A 22,804-nucleotide genomic window follows, 5' to 3' on the forward strand; every position below is an offset into this window, starting at 1 on the left:
TGTATATTATGTTAGTATATAATTAAAGTGTTTTTAGACACCTACAAATTCTTCCTAAGGTTTCAGTAGCAATGATTCAAAGGATAGAGCACAAAAACACCTTAAAGGTCAGAGGTTTGATGATACTGTATATAAATAACAAATAGGATCGGTAATGATATCAGCCATACTGACGCCATATTTACTTGGTATCAGATCAATACTAAAACATTGTGCTGTTTATGTACAGCAACATTGATATTTGTCAGGAAATATAAACAGCTGTTGATTTTCCTCCCTCTGCTTTTCTCTGCAGTCGGAAGGGGCGGAGCCTCCCTTTGTGGCCCCGCCCGTCCCGTGCTGGCTGCCAGGTGTACAGAGGGGGTGTGCGAACACTAAAAGCGACTGTTGCAGGTGGCGTTAGGTCCATTATCACTGTGAGCGCAGTGACAGCGGGAGGGTGCAGGCTGAGACTCTTGAGGATATTTTTCTCTCCCACGGCTTCCACGGCAACAGCAGCGGCACAAGCTGAGCACGCGACACCCAGCTGCGGTCCACCTGTCCTGCTGCGTTTGACGGCTAAGTTATCAGAGGAAGGTGCTGACAGGTGACCTGCCACCATGTTTGGGAAAAGCAAAAAGAAAGCCCCTATCACCACCGCGCCTTCGACGCAGCAAAAATCAAGGTAAGTGAAAGACATGCTTTCACAAGTTTTTGTAGAGACGTGCGCGCGCTTGTATGTGTGTTTGTTTGTTTGTTTCAGTGCTAGGTGTTGTAGAGCAAAACGTCTCGGTGGAAATGTGACCTTGGGCACAGTCCTAATTTCTGTTCTTTACGTCGTCGCTTTTTTTGTGCTTAGGTTCTTTATTTAAGACTCTGTCGTCGGACTGATAGAGAGAAAAACATGTAAATAGAAGAAAAGTTGATGAAATGACGCAGTTAGTATTGTATGAAGTGGGATAGATGGGTTGGGCTGTGCGTCCTGAGCCAGGCGCGCCCTGCCCTGCCAGGGACAGGCTCTTGTCATTCTGGTCGAGCAGATCCGCGGAGACAGTTTTCCCTCTGCCTTGTTCCCTGGTTCCGTTCAGCTGGATGGATCCACATGGATCCTGGAGGACTTGATTCAACCACATCCTGTGGCCAGAATCTTGTGTTTTGACAAAACTAAGAGAAATCAGGTTCACGTCTTGTGCTTTAACTGCTGCGCGGGTGTGGCTGATAAGCTGGGTTGTAAAGTTGTACCAACAGGTCCGATAAGTATTCAGCTGTCCAGCATAGAAAGACTGTAAGAAGAATTTCTTGCTGCCCCTCCCAAAATGGTGCTGCACCTATGTCTCCTCCGCCTATTGCCATCTCTCTCTGCTTACAGGTGAAACCCAGTTGGTTTTATTATCATTTACTAGAATTGATCAGACTTGATTATTTCCATTTTTAAACCAAATTTGACATGTCTAGGTAACTATTGAGTCAGAAAATGCTTTAATTTACTGTCTGATCAAGGATGTGGGGCCCTGGGCTGGAGCTAGTTTTGGTGCCCTGGCCACTCCAGAAAACTTCTTCTGCTAATGCAAATCATATTCCATGAATTCCTGTATGTCAGTGGGTGTGAATTGATGTATTTTGGGTAAAATACGTCAAATGCTAATAGCTCCATGTTGTTCCCTAGAAAATCTAATAACACTTTATGTTTTTCAAATACTTGAATATTGCTTATATCCATAATCCCAAAAATATGATTGCAACTCCTTTGATATCAAGTTATGATTTTTATAATATAAAATACAATGTATGCAAAACAGGCATTCAAAAAAATGGTAGGAGCACCTGTATATCCTTTCTATTGTCTGGCTCAGTGCATCATAGAATTCAAACTCTTTACATTATTAAATGAACATTAAATTGCCCAGACTTTTTTTTTTTCATGTGAGGCTGTGCTCCCAAACATCCATCATCAACACTTAGAGCTGGACCAATCAAGCTTTTCCTGGCTAATACCAATTTCTGCTTTTCTGCTGTTTCTAGCAGAAAAGCACATCAACACAGTTCTGATTGATTCTGTTTTGTTTTCCACATTTTATTAAAAATGTGTAATGAAAAAAAATACTATTCACATTTATGCTTGTAATCTTTAACTACTTTTTTTTTTCTTAAACTCTGGGTAGTAATTCATCAAGAAACTTGAGTTTCTACAGGAAGTAGTGTAGGAAACTAATTTGTCGTCCTTTTAGACACCCAGTTGTCTGGGCCTGGGGGGTTTTTTCCTCCCTGCCAGGTTATGTGTTGGCCTGTCATTAAAACCGGCCCTGCAGCATCGTCATGTCTAAAGAGTTGTTTGGTCCACGTCCTTCCACTGATTCATCTAAATGTTTACAGAAACGATTAGCTCACTCCATCGTTTGTGCTGATCCTGAGAGCCACCCACTGACAGAGGAGGAATCCTAATAATGCAGCTCCTCCCTGTGTGGTTGTTTTTCATACAGTTCTGCTTGTTCAGGTGTTTTTCTGAACACCTGAACAGTTCAGAACTAAACACCTGCAAGGCGGGAGGTAAAGATTATATACATTCCAACATACTCAGTGCAAGACGTTAATGGAACAGTTAAAGTAAAAAAAAAAAGGTTTTATGCATATGAGGACAAAAGGAACAACACAGAATGTCCTTGAGTAGTTTTAGTCTCCCATCGCGTCCATGTCCAGGCTGCTACTAGAACTGGCCTCCGATCCAGAGCCCAGTGACAGCAGCCCGGCACACCCTGTATGACCTAATCCTGCTGGGTTCTGGTTCTAATTGGAACCTTTCCTCCGTGTAAACACGCAACACGTCTTTCCCAACGCAGTGTTTCAGAGCCAGAACCATGACGGTCCCTGCAGCATGTCAGACCCAGCGACTCTGCAGCAGAGCTGAGACTGAGCTGGTGCCGTTTTGCTGCCGTTTCTGAACCAGGGCCAGTTTCTTACCGCCTGTTTCAAACTAAGCGCATCATCTCCGCTTTAAAGATGAGCAGAAGACCTCCAAGTCATGCCAGGACAAAGCAGTGGCGGTGGCTAAGACTGTGTTTTCCAGTTGGTTGACATTCTTTAGTTCCTTCCAACACAGAACTTTGGGTTTGGATCCAGATTTTCCCCCCCATCCCACCTGGAACCCTGCCAGCTGCCAGAACTCCACAGTGGGCGCCAGTTCAAACTTGCTCTTTAAGTGTTTCAACCAGTTGCCGTGGAGTTCCACTCTGCGCTCTTCATCCTGCAGCTGTTGCGTAACCTGTGTGTGAGGCGCTGGGTCCTGGATATGGGCCGACACACACGCACAAACACAGTTTTCAGTTGCAGAAGCACTTTCAGTTTAATCTCGAGCTCCAGACCTGTTCTTGCATGTTATTTTTTCATTTTTTTGTGGCTCTATTATGATCATTCTTTCTGGATTTTTATAAATGTAGTGTTTTCAAACTTAAAGTAGGGCACTGATCCACTTTTTTTTTTGCTTCCAATACCAACACAGATATCTGAGATTTAATATCGATCCGTTATAGAAAAACGGAGCTGAATTGACTTAAGATGTTTTCTTTCTTTTTAAACAGACATAAATGTACTGAATTACAAATTTATTTGATAAACCTTCACCAGTACAGCACACTTAAATACACCAATAACTTAACAAGTTTGGTCCATCATGTAAAAACAATACAACTTTAATTTTTTCAGTCAGTGCAACTGGGAGTATGATGTAAAACAAATAATAAAGAAACTGAAACCGACATAAGCAACAGGTTGACTACTTTGATCAAACGTAAAAATAAACAAATCTTTCAAATGTTTCAGACAGTGCAATTAGGAATTCTAAATATAATGTAGCAAAAAATTATCAGCACAAAGCATAGAAATAGACTGACTAGACTTGACCTTAAGGAACAGGCACACTGTCACTGATACCAGATCTAGAATTTTCTTTAATATGGGGACCGATACAAATATTACAGGATCAGTGCATTTCTAATGTAAAGTAGTTCATATAAAGAGAAAATTTAAAAAAATTAAGAGTTTAATTCATTAAATCTCTAAACAATAAGAGTTCAGAGCTCAACAGAGAAACGACTCACTACAGAGCTGACTCTAGCTTCTTGTGTTGCGTGGATTGTAGGTATAAGAGCCTTTGGGTATCTACAGTGTAATGAGACATGTTGAGCGCCGCTTATTCTAAGACTGACTGAGGAGATGGGCATAAGAAGCGCAGCAGATGACAGCAGACTTGTCTCAGCATATTTCCTGTATTTTCACTAAGCCTAGCGGTGTCAGAAACCACTCAGAACCCGAGTGTGTGTGTGTGTGTGAGAGAGGCAGTGAAAACTCTGCAGTGTGTTCACTAAAGCACTGGAGATTTACTTGTGCATATACTGAGGTCAGCAGACATTCCACCACTAATCACGTAACGTTTGGAACAATCTAATCTTGTCGGTGCTGTGAGGAACGCCCCAGCACCGAATCAGAAAGGACAAAAAGAAACAGTTGATTTATGTTTTTTCTCTTTCTTTCTCCAAGTACCGTGATGTGATCAAAAAATCTAAGTGCAGCATATTGTCGAAATTAAAGTGTGAGTGCTCTCTGGTGGACAAACTGTGGAATTAGATGGATCAATCAATTCTGATCAGCCAAGAAAATGAGATTTTCTAATGGAAAATAACCTTACAAATGACCTGAGATATCAGGTTCATTTATCTTCCTTCTTTCCTTCCTTCCTCCCTTCCTCCCTTCCTCCCTCCCCATCTTGGTGTCTCTATATTTTCCAGGTTTCATATCAAACCACATTAAAACAGGTGAAGCAACCCTGGAAATTAAGCCTAGAAAAGAAACATTTATTAAATAAATCTTTTATGGAAGTAACATTGTAATACATGAGATGGATAAAGGTGCTGAGTTCAACAGAAACATGTAAACCTGCATTTGGCCTTTGAGGAGTATAGTTGCTCCTTGGTTGTCATAGCGACTAGTTGAGGTGTGTCTGAAGGATGGAATGAGGAAAGGCCAATTTGCCTTTCAAAAAAATTTGTTCTTCATTCAGTCACATTTCTTACTGTTCAGGATGAGCCAATCATATTGCAGTTTCAGGCAGAGCCGGACAAAACTGATCTGAGGCCCAAAGCAAGGTTTGGTTTGGTGCCCCACTTCTGGATAAGCCCATCACTATCCAGCAACCACAAAATAATAATAATGATTTCACTTTAAAACACTGTCCAGAATGTTCTGTTTTATTAATAATGTTAACAATAAATTAAATAATTTATTTACTTCACAATGTTTGCTTAATAAACATAAGTAAATCAATTAAGACGAGGTTATCTCTCTGACTTATTGTTCTAGCAATAGACAGAACTTTGTTGTTTGGAGTACATTGTTTTTCAATTTAAAATTTCCTTATTGTAATTCACAATTATGCTTATTGTTTTTTATTTTTATACTTTTTACGATGTGGTGAGATATTTCTGCTTCTGTTATTAGTAAATGATCTAACCCAGAGTTGAAAATGAGAGAACGGTTTGATCAGTACACACGGAAGATTCTCAGTGATTAAGTTTCTGTTGAACTGTGGATAAAATATGACCCCAACAGCAGCAATGATTAGCAAATGATGAGCTAGCAATGTTAAATTATAGCTGCTAGCATGACTACCAAACTGAGTGTTTTCCTCTGTGGTGACAAGTTCTACATTGAAAAATACATTTTCATACTTTTGACCTGTATTCTTATTAAAAATAACTTAAATCTGGGCAGCGGTTTTGCTCTCTTCTGCCTTGGGCCGGCCCTGGAAACAGTTTCTCAATGTTCTGCAGGCAGTTCTTCCAGAGATGAGCGAGGCTTTTTATTACATAGACTTAAAGGCTTACAGAGAACAAGTTATGTTTTTTTTCCACCATCAATAATGGGGGGGGGGAAAAGCCCTCATCTACATGTTTGTGTGTTTGTCCCACAGTTCTGGTACGGAATTGGCTGCTATTATTGAGAAGGTGCAGAAGAACGCTGATAAGGTGGAGAAGAACATCTATGAGGTCGAGCAGAACCTTAACAAGGTAAAAGTCCTGCATGACCACAAACATCAATACCTGAACAGACTGGTACCAGGGCTGCTGAATAATGCTCAACAGTGATTTTCACTTTGGAACTCTGCTATGCAGTCCATGAGCTCTTGGGTTCATTTTGGTTGGCCGTCCAATGTGTTAAATGTGATGTTGGGGCTCTGTATGAAGCCAGATGGTTGAGCTACGCAACCTCCCAGCCTGTACAGGGTGAAACAGAAGCATTTAATCATGTCTGATATCTTTTCTTTTTTTCTTTTTTTTTGCAGGACGTTGGTAAGATCAACGAGGGGAAGCAGCCTCTGTATCAGGATGATACTAATAAGAGAATCCTTAACTCTCTGGAGCTGCTCAATGCCCTGGATGAGGATGCCCGTGCAACCAAGCGCCTCCAGCATCCTCAGGCGGAGATGATAGAGCAAGAGTGAGTCCTGATGCTTCAACACTGCTGCTTTGTCTCACCAGCACACTCTGCCTTTTCTCAGCCAGATCTCTCATTTTGTAATACCTGCTCTTGTTTTACAGTGTTTGTTTTTTGTCTAGAGTGCACTCCAAATGTTAGTCACACCTTTCTGTCTTCTCTTGTATTCAGCATGATTCAGCTGCGAGAGAGGGTGAATAAGCTGAAGGAGGACCATGATCGGATCTACCACCTGAACCGCGCTGAGGGGATGCCCAGCGTTAACTGGGGCAACATCATGGAAGACAAACTGGTGAGACATTCATAGCACCTGCTGCTTTAGTCTTCAACTGGCCTGGCTGTTGCCTTCTCAAGCAATTCTGCTCAACTCTCATCTCCCTACACTGAATTCTTCCATTGATGTGGATTTCTCCGTCAGATGACGTCAGCTTTGTGCGCTCTTAGAATTTCAGTTTGCCATTTGTTGTTGTTTGACAGTGGAGGAAGTGAACAAAGTGTTAGCTACACTTAGAAATATTAAGGAGTTAAAGTCGGAGTAAGAAAAATGTTTAACACATTTTATTGCTGGCAAAGATGTGGCACTACTCACCACAGGTTTTGGCAAAAGTCCAGTTTCCCAGTTGGCTTCATTCAGGTCTGGATTAATATGACAAATTATTGTGGGTAAACATTTGTATCCATCCGCTACAAAAACAAAATCTTACAAAGTATTTTTGGTCTCCTTTCTAATGCAAATATCTTAGTTTTGCATTATTCCAAGTGTTCTAACTTACAAGTAACTGTTCAGGAACTCTTAAACACAGAAGAATATTTAAACTATAATTGGTTGGAAAAATAAAAAATAGATGAAATTTCTGTGAATTTGAACCTGGATTGTTGAACTAAGACATGAAGGATGTGTTTGTCTCTGTGCTCAGGAAAACCTGAACAACAAGGGCTTTGGTGAAGATCTGCCTGCTTTGGAGAAGGAGGTGGAGGAGCACAACATCTTCCACAGCGAGGTGGAGGCGCTGGCTCCCCACATCTCTACGGGAGGAGACAAGGTAGGACCACCAGCCTGAAGGCGAAGCAGGATCAATTCATTATTACACTCAACCTGTTCATGTTTCACTGTAAGCTCAATTCAGTAAAATAGAACACATAATATGAATATAAACGGACAGGATTAGTCAAAAGGCTATTTTTGTCTGTAGACGTTTTTTGCCCATGGTGTTAAAGCAATACAATTCAAGAATATAAGTAAAACACACTGTAAGTCAGGACATGAGATTAGTCTGAACAAACACAGACTTATTAAAAGACAACAAAACTTTACTGCTCAGAAAACAGATGATGCAAACAGCACAGCACAACGATCCACTTTCTTTAGTTCTGACAGGTGTATGAGTCAACAAGGTTTTTTTTAGATGTTTATTAAAAGCCTTTAAATTCTGTTAATTTCTGTTTTTCTGCTCAGAAAACAGACAACACAAATAAACAATACAGATTCACATTCTTTAGTTCTGACTAAAGAACCATGTTGATTCATACAACAAGGCTTGTTGTATGAATCAACATGACTTTTTCCAGATGTTTAGTGAAAGCCTTTAAAATGTGTTGTTTTTTGGTTTCATCTGGTTGTGGGTTTCATTTCTGGGCAGCTGAAACAGAGCAGACTGACTGACTGAAGGTGCTCTTCCTCAGACAACACAGACCTTTAGTCACTGTTGTTTCTATGACTGAGTTGATGTTAAACAAGCATAAATCTGCAAATTTGTGAAGATCTGTCCTATTTAAAAACCATGCTACTTTAATATGTTGCAGTGATATATTGGTGTCTTGTTTTTTTAATCCATAACCTTAATGACATGTTTAAGAAACATTTTGACTGGTTTCATTGTACTATTATATGCCTGTGACTGGCTAGTTAAGCAATAACTAAGATGGCTAAAAATCCTCGAATGTAAAAGATTATTGATGCCTTAATGGACATTTCATACCTGATTGAACCAAAATTTTCCAGATGTAGTTTGACTGGAAAATACACTATGTTGAATGTTTGGTGAAACAGAGTATAAGTCAAAAAATACACAATTAAGATGGAAAAAACCAAATACATATCACTCACTATCATTTTAGACAGTAATAGGCTATGTTCACACAGCAGGTATTGATGAGCAGTTCCTTTTTTTTTTTTCTGAAATCCTTTTTGCTTGTGTGGTCATTCATACTGCTAATTAAATGCAACCACAGTCAGACTTCTGTATAAGCAATTTATGACCCCAAAGTGGCCTGTATACACAGAAGAAGAGCTTTGACACCACACAGCAGCACTCTATTTACATAAACAATAATGGATGCCACTGTCTGTTGGTCGCTGTTCAAGTTTATTCAGCAATGGTTGCTGACAGGATTGTCACAAGATCATAAAAACACCAAGGAGGATAATAATGGTGACGGCTTACTGTGGAGCATTGACTGCAACGTCTGTAGAGAATTCTGTTTAGATGTGTAGTCAGAGCCAAAAGTGGTGGAATTGGTACGTGATGCACTTCAGTGACAGATTTCTTTCATAATTATTATTTTCAGTTATTATATAAATCCAGATTTACTGCATCTGGAATCTGCTAGTGCAGAACTATGACGAATATCTCACATCAATGATATAACAGGATAAATGATTAACATACAGTTCTTTAATGAATGTACACATCTGGTATAACAATACCTCCGTTTTTGTCTTGATGTTGCTCGATGGGACAGGAATACCTCAGCGGCCTCCGGTCCAAGTACGACAAACTGCTGGTAATAAATCCACACAAACACACGGCTGAGTCAGATTGCAACCATTTCCACAGAAAATATGCAATTTTCTTTCTTTCAACAAGGCCAGCTCTAGTGCTCGCCAGCGCCATCTGCTGAGCCTACGGGACTTCATGCAGCGCTGCACCAATGAACTTTTCTGGATGGACCAGCAGGGACAGGAGAGGTTTGACTACGACTGGAGTGACGCTAACCTGGACTACCCCGCCCGCCGGAGGCAGTATGAGGTAGCCCGAGCATTGTGACAGACCCACAATGCAGATCTAAAAATAAGAGCACAGGCTGTTGGACATTAATCCAATGTATCTCAACCCAACAGAACTTTATCAATAAATGTCTGGAGAGCAAGGAGGCTACCATCAGCAAGCTAAACGAAGATGCAAACAGTCTGATAGAAGCACAACACCCAGGAAAGAATGTCATAGAGGTATAGTATTTAAAACAAAGTTATTTACGCAATAGTATATTTACATTTTAATAAAGCATTTAACTTCAATGTTTAATAAAAGTGAATAATAACATTTTGATTCGAATTGAAAATTGTGGTTGGGTGGTTTGTGTTGTGTTGCATATTCTGTCAATATATTTTTAAATCAGAATGTTTCTTTATTAGAATAATAATATAAATTTGGTTCCTGCCTTATTAATATGTAGGCTAGCATCCAACTTACTAGCTGATGTTGGTGATCGATACATGGTAGCTCTGGTAGTCAGGGAAACATGGCACCGTGTTAGAAAAGACTTGGATTTTATTATTTTAGTCACATTTCTTAATCACAAATGAATTCTCACCTTTGTTTCTTTCTAGCATGAGAGGATCAATCAGATAAGCAAAATGATCAATTATTATTGGCTGTTTTGCTCAGTGATGGCTACTACAATTTCTACTCAGAAATATTGACTCAAACTATTCAAAACAAAATTTATGCAAATTATTGGATTTATTTTACTAATCAACAGTTTGTGATTTTTTTTTTTTTCGAAGACAAAATCTGCAAGTGTACACTTATTAAACTAATTTGACAATATGTCACTTCACTTGTTTGGCCAGATTGATCTGTATCTGAAATGTTTGAACATAGGGATTATGAATTTGATCAATAATCCCTATGTGATGTCGTCAGGCGCATAACGAAGCGGTCCATGCTGACTGGAAAGAGTACCTGAACCTGCTCATCTGTGAGGAAAGTCATCTGAAGCACATGGATGAATATCACAAGGTCAGCCGGCAAGAACAGGAGACTTTGAAGCCCAGAGAGACAAAGAGCTGAAGCTAATTCCTGTCTGTTGGTGTGTTTTCATTTGCAGTTCCACAAGGAAGCACGCGACACTCAGGACCTGCTGAAGCGGCTGGAAACGGAAATCAACCAGAAGTACAGCCCAGAGTACAAAGACGTTTATCAGACGGAGAGCCTGATCTCCGAGCTGGATGTGAGCTTCATTTGGAAGGAAGCTAAAAACCGTCTAAAATATTTCTGCAGTGGTATGACGGTTCTTTTCATTCTGCCTGTGTTTGAGTAGGACCAGGCTAAGGCCGTGGATCACATTGACGAGCGGGTCAAGGGTCTCCGAAGCCGGAGCCTGCAGGTTCTGCCTCTGAAGTACCGGAGAGAAACCCCCCAGAAGCTGCTGCCCATTGAAGCTCTGTGTGACTTTGAACAGGAAGTATGTGGTTTTAAACTTCCACTCCATCAGAACGTGTGGTCAGGTTTAGAGGTTCATCAATCTGCTAACTTTACAGTAACAGAGTTAAATGGTAACATTACATGTATTTTCAATATTCAGATTGAAATGTTTTCTCTTGATGATTTCTGTATGTTTGTGCATCCAGAAATCAATAAGTTCATGTTTCTACAGCTGTGTAATTAACTGGATTTGATTATCTGAAATTACTCATGAAATATTGTACAAGTAGGTTTGTACTGTTGTAGTTTGTTAATGGATGATATGAATGTGTAATGAAATCCATGTGTTTTAAATTTCGAATCAGTTTACAGAATTTCTGGTTCTTTGATTTAACAGTAATAAATCCAATGATTTTAAAAGGTAGCATTATACAAAAACTACCTTTTTAAGCAGTTCATCATGTAACACAGCATGTCAGCAGGCTTTCAACAGAAGATGAGTTGAGTAGGTTAGAATCCAGCTTGTTCTTCGTGAGGACTCTCAGGAAGTGTGGCCCCTGCTGAGCCGTCTTATTAACTGCTGTGATGTTGTTTGTCCAGGAGACGCTGGAGATGAAGACGGTGAAAAACCCAAAGGTACATGTTGCATATGGGACTAGTAAACTTTTAAAATGAACCATACAGAAATGTACAAAATAAAAGCTTCATTCTCTACATATTAAGCTGAGAAAAGAGTGCATTGGGATTAAATTAGAATAGATGAACATTATTGTCCCTCAGGTGTAATTTGGTTTGCAGACAAGAAGAACACCTGCAGATAAATACATAAAAATTACGTGGGATATTTGTTTAAGACATAGGGCCTTTGCGGTACAACATTTAAACTAACATTAGCTATCGGGTGATTGGTATCACCCGATACTATAGCTCATTTTTATATAAAAGCCAGGCTAAGCTAATTTTAGCTCATACACTGCTGTTTGCAGACTATAGACTGTTACTGGTGGTTAGCGTGGTACTGAGTAATTTAGATGACGACAGCATTTTAGCTAATTATAGCTTTTACACTGTTTGAATTCTGAATGGAGTAAATAAATGTTAGTCAACATGCTAGTTATAACCCACATGCTGCTATAATTCACATACTAATAGTAGCATTAAGCTAACATTAGGATTTGAGCTTATTTTTATATAAAAGCTAAACGTTGCATACTAAATGGAGTAAACCCCATGATATTAGCTACATTTTAGTTAACCATAGCAGAGATGCTCATTTTCAGCATCTGAATGCCTAATTTAAGTCTGACCAATAGATAATGCACTTTGGCAGGCTCCTTTTTAAATTTCTTTATATTTCTTTCTCTGTTTATTTTCTTCTTCCTGTCGCCTACTCTTCTTTCTGTTCCAACAGCTCGCCTCATCCCGAGTGCTGTCAGGGCTTTAATCCTCAAATGTCTTCCATGATCTGACTGCTTGCATGAACGCCTTTCCCCACTTGGTTTTATGCTGAGTAGCTGCTGTGTAACTTAGCGGATTACACCATAATGTATTTAAATCCCTTTAGAACAGAGCTAGCTCTGGATCCAGATGAACCTCTTTAAAATCCACTGGGGCCAAAAAGAGAGAGAGAAAGAAGTCAGAGAAACTTTTGTATCCATCTTCAGTGTTGTTGAAGCAAAGATATTCATTTACAGGTTATCTTTGTCATTGCAGCACCTGTTCAGGAATTAGGATGAAGTTTGTCAAAAACAGAAAAGTGTTCTAGGCTTCCATATTCTGTGTTGTGATTTTATTTATTTTTTTCTGATACCCCATTCATTGCTGGTACCCCGGGTAAAAGATGTATAAAACATCTTAAATTACATTTATTACAATAGCATTATGGGACCATATGTTCAGATATGTGCTCAATAAACATGCAATCACCGATTCAGCCTCACCCCATTACGGATCACTGCCCTGTCACAACATGCAAGTTCACCCAACGAACGAAGATATGATTGAACCTTTTGATTGATTCCACCTCTTTCCATTGAATAAAAGACACAAAATCAAGCTTGTTTTTCCAGTGAGGACTGTATGTTTTGAGAGGATTTGCTGAAACACAGACACTCCAGTTAGACACAGGAGGACAGCTATCTTCCACATTCTTTAGTTTGACATTTTCTGTTGAGTACTCTTTACCCAATCAATGCATAATAATGATACAATACTTTGGTTAATTTTGAGGTGCAGAATTCAAAAAAGTCAATGTATAAAAAAGCTCAAACGAGTACTATAACTGATAGATGCTAAACAATAACTAATAAAAACTAGCAACCCCACTCTAAAAACTATTTCAAACAATGTGAATAAGACAAAGTCATAATGAAATAAACCTAAACTTTAATTTAAAAAAAACAAACCATTATAATCCTGCTCTGGCTGGGCCTTCAGATACATATAAGGTGACGGTTTCTTATTCTTCGGCAGGATCAAATTGTTCGCGGAGAAACGTACACCCTGCTCCGGAACAATGGGTCCAGATGGGATGTGAAGGATCAAACGGGACATAAGATCAATGCTCCAGGCATCTGCTTCATGATCCCACCCACTGACCCAGAGGCGGTGGCCATTTCTGACAAGTAAGTCTGTTCAGCTGAGTTTTCAAGGGACCAAAATGACTTGTTTTACTCCAGGGTTGCTTTAATGACATGTACTGTCTGCCTGCAGCTTGGCTAGTCAACAAAAAGCTGTCAAGCAGAAGCTGGCGTCCAGCAAAGCAGCTCTGCTGAAAAGATTTGACGAGCTGAAGAAGCAGAGTGGAGCAGGAACAGCTACAGGTACAAGAGACGCCTTCCAATGAACGGATGTCTAATAAAGAATTCTGATCAATGTAGCATAGATGAGCCTTTTGTTTATATTTGTGCTGTAAAATCATACCAGCATCATTATTGAAATCAGTCAGCACATTAAATGTAATGTGTTATGGCCTGCTGAGCTCCCATTCACTGTCTGGTAATGCTGTGTGGCTGCAGGCAAGGATGAACAGCAGTGCCGCCAGCTGATGGCCGGTCTCGATAAGGTGGTCAGTGATCTGGACAAACAGGAAAAAGAAATTTATGCTCGGATACGCCCACCGCTGGAGCAGAACCGGACCGTGCCGGACAGCGCTGACCGCCTGCAGGACATAAGGGTAACGCACTCAGCTCCATTCTGTCCCCTGATGATGTCACAGCTTCGTGTTTTCAGGAAGCATTAATGCTCTGAGGACGTTTCTCTCCAGAACATCGCTTCAACTGTCCGCAGGATTGAACCAGAGAAGACCTCTAAAGTTGCAGAAGCAAAGAGCTTTTTGACTTCACACCCAACCTCCCCCAGTGCTCCTCAGCTTCACAGCAAGGTGGATGAGGCCAACAGGAAGTACACCAAGATAGAGCAGCTTCTTCAGTGCTCCGAGGACAAGTATGTGACCTGCTTTTTTTGTCTGTTTTTTCTCAGAATTAGCTGTGCTTCTAGATAGAGATGCACCAATCTGATATTAATATCTACATCAGTCCTGATGTTGGGAGAAAAAAAACTAGATCTAGAATTCCAGAAATTCTTGACCCTGTAACATGACAGTGTGTCTGATCTAAGGGCAAACAAATCTAATGAGTCTACTTCTATGCTTTGAGCTCTGAGTGACTTCATTCTTTATTTTCCATTGTATTTAGGATTCCTAATTGCATTTTCTGAACCATGTGAAAGAAGGTTTATTGCAGTTTTTTAGATGTTTGGCCAAGGTAGTCAGATAATTTTTGTCAGTTTTTTTATTATTTATTATTTTACATTATACTCTGACTGAACACATTAGAGTTGTGTTATTCTTACATGTTTGACTGAGCTGGTGAAGCTTTTGGTGTATTTAAGTGTGCTGCACTGGTGCAGAATTATTAATATTTTTTGTGTGTGTTTTATTAAAAAAAACACACAAAAAAAACATTCTAAGCCTCTTCAGCTTAGAAGAGGCTTAGATTCTATTTTTCTGTATTAGATTGGTATCAGCCGATACTAAATGTCCAATATCTGTATCAGAAGTGAAAAGTGGATTGGTACATCCCTGCTCCTAGCACAAGTGTGCACTATCCCTTACTTTTCCAAATTCCCAAATTTATTTCAGTCTAGTTTGAGTTGTTTAAATCCATGTTGTAATTGAAGTTAGCTGCCTTTGTGTTTTAGACTGAAGAATTCCAACCAGCTGGAGACATCTATTCAGAAAGGAAAGACTTTGCTGTCTACCTACGAGAACACGCTGGCCAGGGAGGAGGTGGCTCCAGCTGACATCCCCTCTGTGGAGAAAATGCAGAGAGAACTCACTGTAAGCTGGCTTTTACCATTCCTAAGTACACTGAAACCTTTCAAACAAATGTAATTCTTTCATACAGAATAATTTATCCTAGTAATTATTGTAATAAACAATAATGTTGTTTTGAGGCCATTATCAAGTATTGATGATGATATTGGCATAACAACGCAAGCTTACCCTCTTAAAGAGCTAGAAACTGTAATTTTATTTTTTTTTAAAACACTTCACAATGGAACTGGTAGATATTTGAAATATCCAAATATTCAATCTCAAATACGACAACCAAAAACAACAAATAAAGGAAGTAAGAACAGATGCATCAGAAACCATGAATAAAATGGATTATGATATCTTTCTAAACAAAGATATTAAAAAATATTTTTATTAAGCCTTCTTTGCAGACGACATGGCCAGCAGAGAAAACGGCAACAAAGCATGTAGCAGCAATGCCTGTAGGGCATTTTGGCTCTTTGCTAGTTCTTACCTCCACCTTCATAGCTATTCCCATTTTGTTGCTTTTTTTTTTTTGGTCATAATTTTGTTCACTAGACAAACCATTTTGTCCTCATGTGCTGTCCAGTCATCTTTATCATGTTTTACTGACACTGACCTATCTTTCTCTGCGTTGACCATTTTGGTGAATTGTGGCGGTAAATGCATAACTGCACAGCCATAAGTATAGAAGCATAACAGAGGAATCATTTTCAATCATTTTCCACCTAAACATAATGTGTTTGGCTTCATTTGATGACTTAAGAAGGCGGAAAGCAATGACTGCACACAAAAAAAAACTTTCAGTGTCCAGGAATAAACTGATGCATAATCAGGGTAAAATGGTGTTTAAAATCTGAAAATGTTGGGTATGAAATTAGCAAAATTACAAATGTACTAGGTCAAATATGTCAAACTCAAGGCCTGTGGGCCAAATATGGCACAGCATGGGCCCTACAGATGCCAGACGCTTCCACGATTGTGGAAATTCAACTGATCCCTGCATTTATTCATCCCTGCATAATTGTCTGCAAAAATTTTCAAACTTTGGGTTTAAGTATAACTCCCTCCTGCCAGTGGCAGTATTTCTTATTTCTGCTCCACTGCTTCCTTAGCCTTCAAGTTAAGGAAGGTTAAGTTACAGTCTGTAACCGATAAATGCAGAAACTAAAATTCACATTTAATGCTATACAAAAGAGCAAATATTGCAAATATTCTTTGCAATTATTTATAAAATGGCACCATCAAATCTGTTTTAATTATAAACAAATCACAAAACAACTGAAATCCTGGAGAGACTGATCAATTTGAAGAGATGTTCAAAACTGTTTAAGAAATAAAATTTGCTCTTGCAAAACAGCCATATTTCTATTCTAGTTTGGTTTTAGAGCTTCTACTACACTAGTAAATAGAAGAACATGTGTCCTTTTGGGATGACAAACAACTTCTGTCAGCATTGCTAACAGGAATGTATCGTAATGTCCTGTCAGGAAGTGGGGTCAGACCTGAAGGCCCAGCGGTCAGTGATCTCTGAGACGGAGCAGAACCTGCGCCTGGCCAAAGGCAGCTGTGACACCATGGCCAGGGACTTCCAGGAGCATTGTCCTGACATCGATCGGCAGGAGGCTGATGTTCAGAAACTCAACAAGCGCTACAACAACCTCAACAGGCAGATCGACACCAGGTGAGGTGGAATATTTTCATAACTTGTGCACCCAGCACCACACGCCAGCAACTTTTGGCTAATGATTTGTGTTGCTCCATGTACAACACAGGTCTCAAAGCCTGCAGAGAGCCAAGATGGCTTACAAGAATTACCAGAATGACTATAGCAGCCTGAACGCCTGGCTGTCCCATATCCCAAATTATGAGCCCCGTGAAACTGATGACGTAAGACAACTAGACGCCAAGCTGAAGAATCAAAGGGTGAGCTGAGCAGTGAGGTGGTCTGAACCCTTCATGATTCTTGTTCTGTAAATATGTTCTCTTTGTACTAAAACAGCTCTGTTTCTACAGAACTTGCTGTCTGACATTTCAAGAAAGGAGTCAGACTTGAACAATTTGTCCAAAAATGCCCAGCTTTACCAGCAGGGAGTCAAGGTGACACATTTTACCTGATTTCATCACCATGGCCATAAAACACAATATGGAAGTTCAGTTAATGGTTGACTGATTTGTCTTTCTAGGACTATGAGACTGAGACTGAGAAATTTCGGTCCATTCTGGATCTGGAGGATGGACTCGTCCCCCAGTCCTACAAGAGGAGCAGACTGGAATCCCCTGCTCTGACAGTGAAGGCAGAGGTGATGTTTAGAATACACTGAATGTTTAAAACAGTAAAGGAAAGCTGTCACTGATGCTGTGTAGTGAACCAAGACTCAGACCCTCTACTCTGGCATGTAATTTGGAAAATAAGTGTTCTCTGGATAATATTTAATCAATTACACTTTTTACTAAATAACTTTAGTTATTATCAAATTGAACATAAAGGTTTCTATTTAGTCTAAATCCTTGTGTGCCTTGTTTAACTTTGAATTTAACTATTTCCAGGAAGCTGCCATGGAAGCAAAGTTCACAGAAGTGAACGCCGTGAACAAGCAAAGGCTGCAGAATCTTGAGTTCGCCCACAGTCTTCTTAGCCAGGTGAAATAATTTAGCATCTACATTGAGAAATAAACAAAACATTAACTGAGATACTAATGATGGATCTCTCTCTACAGCAACCTGAAATTCCTCTTATTCAGTCTTCCACTGTAAAATCAGTCAATGCTGCTGCCCCGGGAGAGGAGCCGTGGCGAATCAAAAAGCAGCTGGATGATGAGATCCACAGGCGAGAGCAGCTAGAAAAAGAAATTGAGACCATTCAGACTGACATTTACCTCCTGGAAGGTCAAAAGCCCCAAGATACTATCGTCAAGAAGGAGCTCATTAAAAAGGTTCCAGACCCTCAGTTGGATGAGGAGGTACACAAGGTTCAGCAGAAGCTGTCAGAGGAGCGCCGCACCACCCATGTGCTGGAGAATGACCTGGAGGTGCTCAAGCTAAAGCTGCGTGGCCTTGAGACAGAGGTCAAAGAAGGAGCACAGCAGTACACGGTCAAAGAGGTTTTGCGCATTGAGAGAGACCGTGGTCAGGAGGAGGAGATTCGCAAGCTTCGGGATGAGCTAGAAGAACTAAGAAGACACAAGATGTTGAAAGACAATGAGCTGGTTCAGATCCAAAAGCGGGTTACCCTACTGGCTGAGGAGAAAAACAAGGAACAGGAAGTGATCACTGAGGAGGAAGTGATCAAGGTCCAAAACGACCCACAACTTGAGTCAGAGTACCGTCTTCTCCTTGACAGGAAACAGAAAGAAATGGATAACAGGAAGCAGTTGGAGGATGAGTTGCAGTTCCTTCAGGAGAAGCTCAGAAGGTTGGAGAAAGAGAAGGCAATTGCTGAGGAGAAGATTTCCATCAAGGAGGTGCTGAAAGTGGAGAAAGATGTTGTCTTTGAAAGAGAGGTAGAAAACCTTAAAAGGCAGTATGAGGATGAGAAGGCCAAACGAAGATCATCACAGCGGGAGAAGACGGATCTCCAGAGGAAAATTCAGAGCCTGGAAGAGGAGAAGTCTAAGGTTGTGGTTCAGGAGAAGGTGCGTGAAATTGTCCGCCCTGACCCCAAGGCTGAGAATGAGGTGGCCAACCTCCGTCTCGAAGTTGTGGAGCAACAGCGGCGCTACAGAGATGCTGAACTCCAGCTGAAATCCCTGCAGGATGAGCTGGCTATGCTAAGGAACAGAGGACCTCAAGTCGAAGTCAAAGAGACCATCAAAGAAGTGATCAAATATAAGACCGATCCACAGACGGAAAGAGAGCTGGAGAGACTTCGCAACGAAATCGTTGATAAAACTCACCTGACAGAAAAATCTGAGATGGAAATCCGTCAACTCCGGGATGAGATCGAAAGATGGAAGGCAACCAAACCGCAAATACAGACGAAAGAGGTGGTCAATGAAGTGGTGCAGTACAGAGAAGATCCCAAGACTAAAGAAGAAATTGAGACTCTGAAAAGAAAGCTGGCTGATGAACAGAAGAAACGTCTTGATCTTGAGGGAGAACGGTTAGCCCAAGAAGAGAAGATTAGGCTAAAGAAGATAGATCTGTCTCAGGTGCGAGAGAAGATTGTTCAGCAAGAAGTGATTAAGATGAAAGAAGACCCTGTGCTCAAGTCAGAGTGTGACAATTTCCTACAAAGTATCAACAGTGAGCAAAAGCAAAAAGAGAAACTTCAATCAGAGCTCCTTCTACTGCAGAGACAGATTGCTGATCTGGACCAGCAACTGAGAGAACTAGAGCAAGAGCGAAAGGCAAGGCGTGAAGCAGAGCTGGAGATCCAGAGACTTCGCGTCAGACTTAACGAGTTGGAGATCCGAGACAAAGAAAACCGTGAAAAGGTGACTGTCAAACAGAAGGTTGTACTTCAGCAGGATCCCCAACAGGAGAAGGAACATTCTATCCTCAAACTGCAGCTTGACGAAGAGCGACACAAACGCACCCTGCTTGAGAAAGAGTTGAACGCTCTCATTCAGCAGCAACTCACCCTGGAGAAGATGGATGTGAAGGAAAGAGTTGTCCGCACAGAGAAAGTCCAAGTGGAGAGGGACCCAGAGGCTGAGCTTGAAATTGAAAACCTAAGGAGAACGTTGGAAGATGAGAAGAGGAGAAGGCGTGATCTTGACCAGGAGTTGTCTGTCCTCACCTCCAAGTTGTCCGACATGGAATTTGCAAACACAAAGTCCACGAAAGAGCTGGACTACATCCGTGACGAAAGTAATCGCCTCCAACAGGAAAACCAAAGGCTTCAGAACGAGATCCGCAAACTTCGTTCAGAGATTGACATCACCTATAAAGAGACTCGACTTATCACCGAGTCTGCACCCAGGGAGGATGGCAGGAATTTGGAGCTGAGGCTTGACTCACTTCAGAAGGAACTTGCAGATCTAAGAAGCATAACGGCCCAAAAAGATGAGGAGATTGAAAAGCTTAAAAAGAACCTGGCAGCAGTGAGGATGAAGAAAGAGCAAAGGGAAAGTCACCTCCGCAGATCCATTGTCGTCATTGATCCTGATTCGGGAAAAGAGATGCGACCTGAAGAGGCGTACCGACTAGGGTTGATCGACTGGAAGATGTTTGTTAACCTGCAGAGCCAGGAGTGTGATTGGGAAGAGATCACAGTTAAAGGCCCATCTGGAGAGTCTTCTGTGCTTCACGACAGAAAATCAGGAAAGAAGTTCTCCATTGATGACGCGCTACGTCTTGGGCACATCACACATCGTCAACATCAGCAGTACCTAAACAAAGAAATATCCATCCAGGAGTTTGGTGTAATGGTGTCGAGCAAGCAAAAGTAAACTTCACCATTCACATACTACACTGACCACCATCTGTACTCATCTGTATAAGGGTCTCCATGCTATTCTCTATCTCGTCACTCTTGTATTAATGCCATTTCATTTAATATTGCAGCAACCAGGCCTGGTTTCTGCCTTAAATTTCCAAACTATGTATTTATTTGATTGTGCATATGCAGGTATATTGCACCTGAATACATGGTTGGTTATGAAGTACCCTTACAGACACTGGAGGTTTTGGGGAAGATGGGTTAAGATAAACTTGAATTTCTTTGAGTAGGTGGAGGGGTTGATCGTTGCTTTCATTTGATCATTGTACTGGGTTTAAAATGTCAGGGATTCCCTCTGGTTACATGTTGTTTGTTCATCCACCTCTGTATTCATCAAGCTTTAAATAAATATATTTTAATCTGACTGTTTGGCTCTTTATTTTAGTGTCTTTAAGCAAAAATGCATTAAAACTATGACTCATTCAGCTAAATTAATTTGTTCATGTATATGGCACCAACCAAAACAAATAACGTCTAAACTAAAGACACTTGACTTGAGATTATATATAAATAACCTATTTACAAGCACACATATTTTTATGAATAATAAGAAAAAACAATAACATGTTAAACATAATCCAGCTCTTATGAGTGTTTGCACTCATAAGAGCTGGATTGTTGTATCTGGCTTATTGAAAGGAAACAACTTATCAGCTGAAACAATGTAAATGGTTGAAAGCCTTTTCAGGAAGAAGAAATATGGAGCTATATGCAGAAGATGCTGGTTGTTAAAAAGCCAGGCTATGTGAGAGCGTAACCATACAAAGTGTTGGGGTGGGGCAGGGGCAAAGCATGACCCACATATGGAGGCCTTAGTCCTCGTGGCGGTAGTCGCAGGTTCGATTCCCGGCCTGGCGACATTTGCTGCATGTCAAATAAAAACTTCAAAAAAACATACAAAGTGTTCACGGAGACCGAGGAAGACATTAAAGCCTCATCACTGAACATCCAATCCAAGGAGAATAACAGTCTGTTTGTGAAGAGAATTGGTTCTATGCTTAAACAACTAGAACCAAGTAACATCAGAACCAATCTTGATGGCGCTAAAGGCAAGCAGCTATGGATGAGTAGATGAAGACAGCAGGAACATTTCCAGTTACTGATGATGTGGGCTGCAGCCTGCGTGTCAGTAGATGACACAAGAAATGTGCATTTACACTTCTGTCATTCAGTCAATGCATGGTAGGTTTTCTGATAAGAAACTCATTTGTCGTGATGATGATGCTTCCGTCTACAAGCAAGGACCAAAGTGTGACCCAGCCTTTCTTCAGGAAAGGGAGATCAGTCAAAGGACATTTCCAGCAAGCAATTCAATTCAAATCTGAGTTCAACTACATTTTACTGAGATAAAAACCTAATTCAGGCTTTACCCTGTAAAATCGATTGGCCAATGTGAATGTTTGAACCTGGCTGAAAAAAGAATATCGCTTTTTATTTGTAAAGTTGTCAAAAAATCTCAAACTGCCAGAAGTACTGATTGAAATGTTGTTGTCCGTCAGTTTGTTTTTCCCCCCCTCAATTTGGGGCAAAACACAAAGGCTCATTTCTTTTAGCCACAGGCCACCGAGTTGCACAAGTAGCTGACATTTGATATTTTACAACTTGATATTATTATAGGACATATTTCAAGTGCCATGCTGAATACGTCTGTCTCCATGTGTAATGATGGAAACGGACAAGAGTCCGAAAAGTGTGAGCTGATTATTATTAATATTGTCACTGCAATATTCAGTAATAGTATTACAAGACATTTTAGTTTAAAAAAATAACATTAACATGAGATTTTATTTTTTGAATAATTGCTCTAAAATTAAAGTAAGAAGTTCTATATCATACGTGTCAGACTCAAGACTGCCCTCTAGAGGGCCACATAAATAAAACCTTCAAGATAACAGTTATGTGCTTAAATATTATTTCATCAATCTAATCAAAGCAGCTTTTACTGTATACTGCCAAATTACATAAATGTGAAAACATGTTCAATATATCTCTCGGCTGGCCTGGGAACGCCTCGGGATTCCCCCGGAAGAGCTGGAAGAAGTGGCCGGGGAGAGGGAAGTCTGGGCCTCCCTTCTGAAGCTGCTACCCCCGCGACCCGACCTCGGATAAGCGGAAGAAGATGGATGGATGGATGGATGGATGGATGGATGG

General features: G+C 40.5%; 1 protein-coding gene across 1 annotated transcript; it reads left to right on the forward strand.

Moving 5' to 3' along the window:
* Window positions 1-374: 374 nt before the first annotated feature.
* Window positions 375-21,017, forward strand: ppl (periplakin). The gene is made up of 23 exons (XM_023348675.1): window positions 375-664; window positions 5,942-6,038; window positions 6,314-6,468; window positions 6,637-6,757; window positions 7,383-7,508; window positions 9,208-9,249; window positions 9,333-9,494; window positions 9,587-9,694; window positions 10,392-10,487; window positions 10,576-10,698; window positions 10,789-10,932; window positions 11,493-11,528; window positions 13,365-13,516; window positions 13,605-13,714; window positions 13,910-14,067; window positions 14,158-14,336; window positions 15,093-15,231; window positions 16,701-16,894; window positions 16,986-17,136; window positions 17,227-17,310; window positions 17,397-17,513; window positions 17,761-17,853; window positions 17,931-21,017. The coding sequence occupies exons 1-23, from the start codon at window positions 600-602 to the stop codon at window positions 20,601-20,603; spliced, it is 5,325 nt and encodes a 1,774-aa protein (XP_023204443.1). The 5' UTR covers window positions 375-599; the 3' UTR covers window positions 20,604-21,017.
* The last annotated feature ends 1,787 nt before the right edge of the window (window positions 21,018-22,804 follow it).

The sequence above is a fragment of the Xiphophorus maculatus genome, chromosome 16, assembly GCF_002775205.1.
Source record: "Xiphophorus maculatus strain JP 163 A chromosome 16, X_maculatus-5.0-male, whole genome shotgun sequence".
Lineage (NCBI taxonomy): Eukaryota > Metazoa > Chordata > Actinopteri > Cyprinodontiformes > Poeciliidae > Xiphophorus > Xiphophorus maculatus.

Excerpts from the sequence above, each read along its gene's own strand:
- ppl (XM_023348675.1), top strand. The coding sequence starts at position 600 with ATGTTTGGGAAAAGCAAAAAGAAAGCCCCTATCACCACCGCGCCTTCG. Across the intron at positions 9,495-9,586 it reads CCCGCCGGAGGCAGTATGAG|AACTTTATCAATAAATGTCT; the intron begins GTAGCCCGAGCA and ends TCAACCCAACAG. Across the intron at positions 16,895-16,985 it reads AACAGGCAGATCGACACCAG|GTCTCAAAGCCTGCAGAGAG; the intron begins GTGAGGTGGAAT and ends TGTACAACACAG.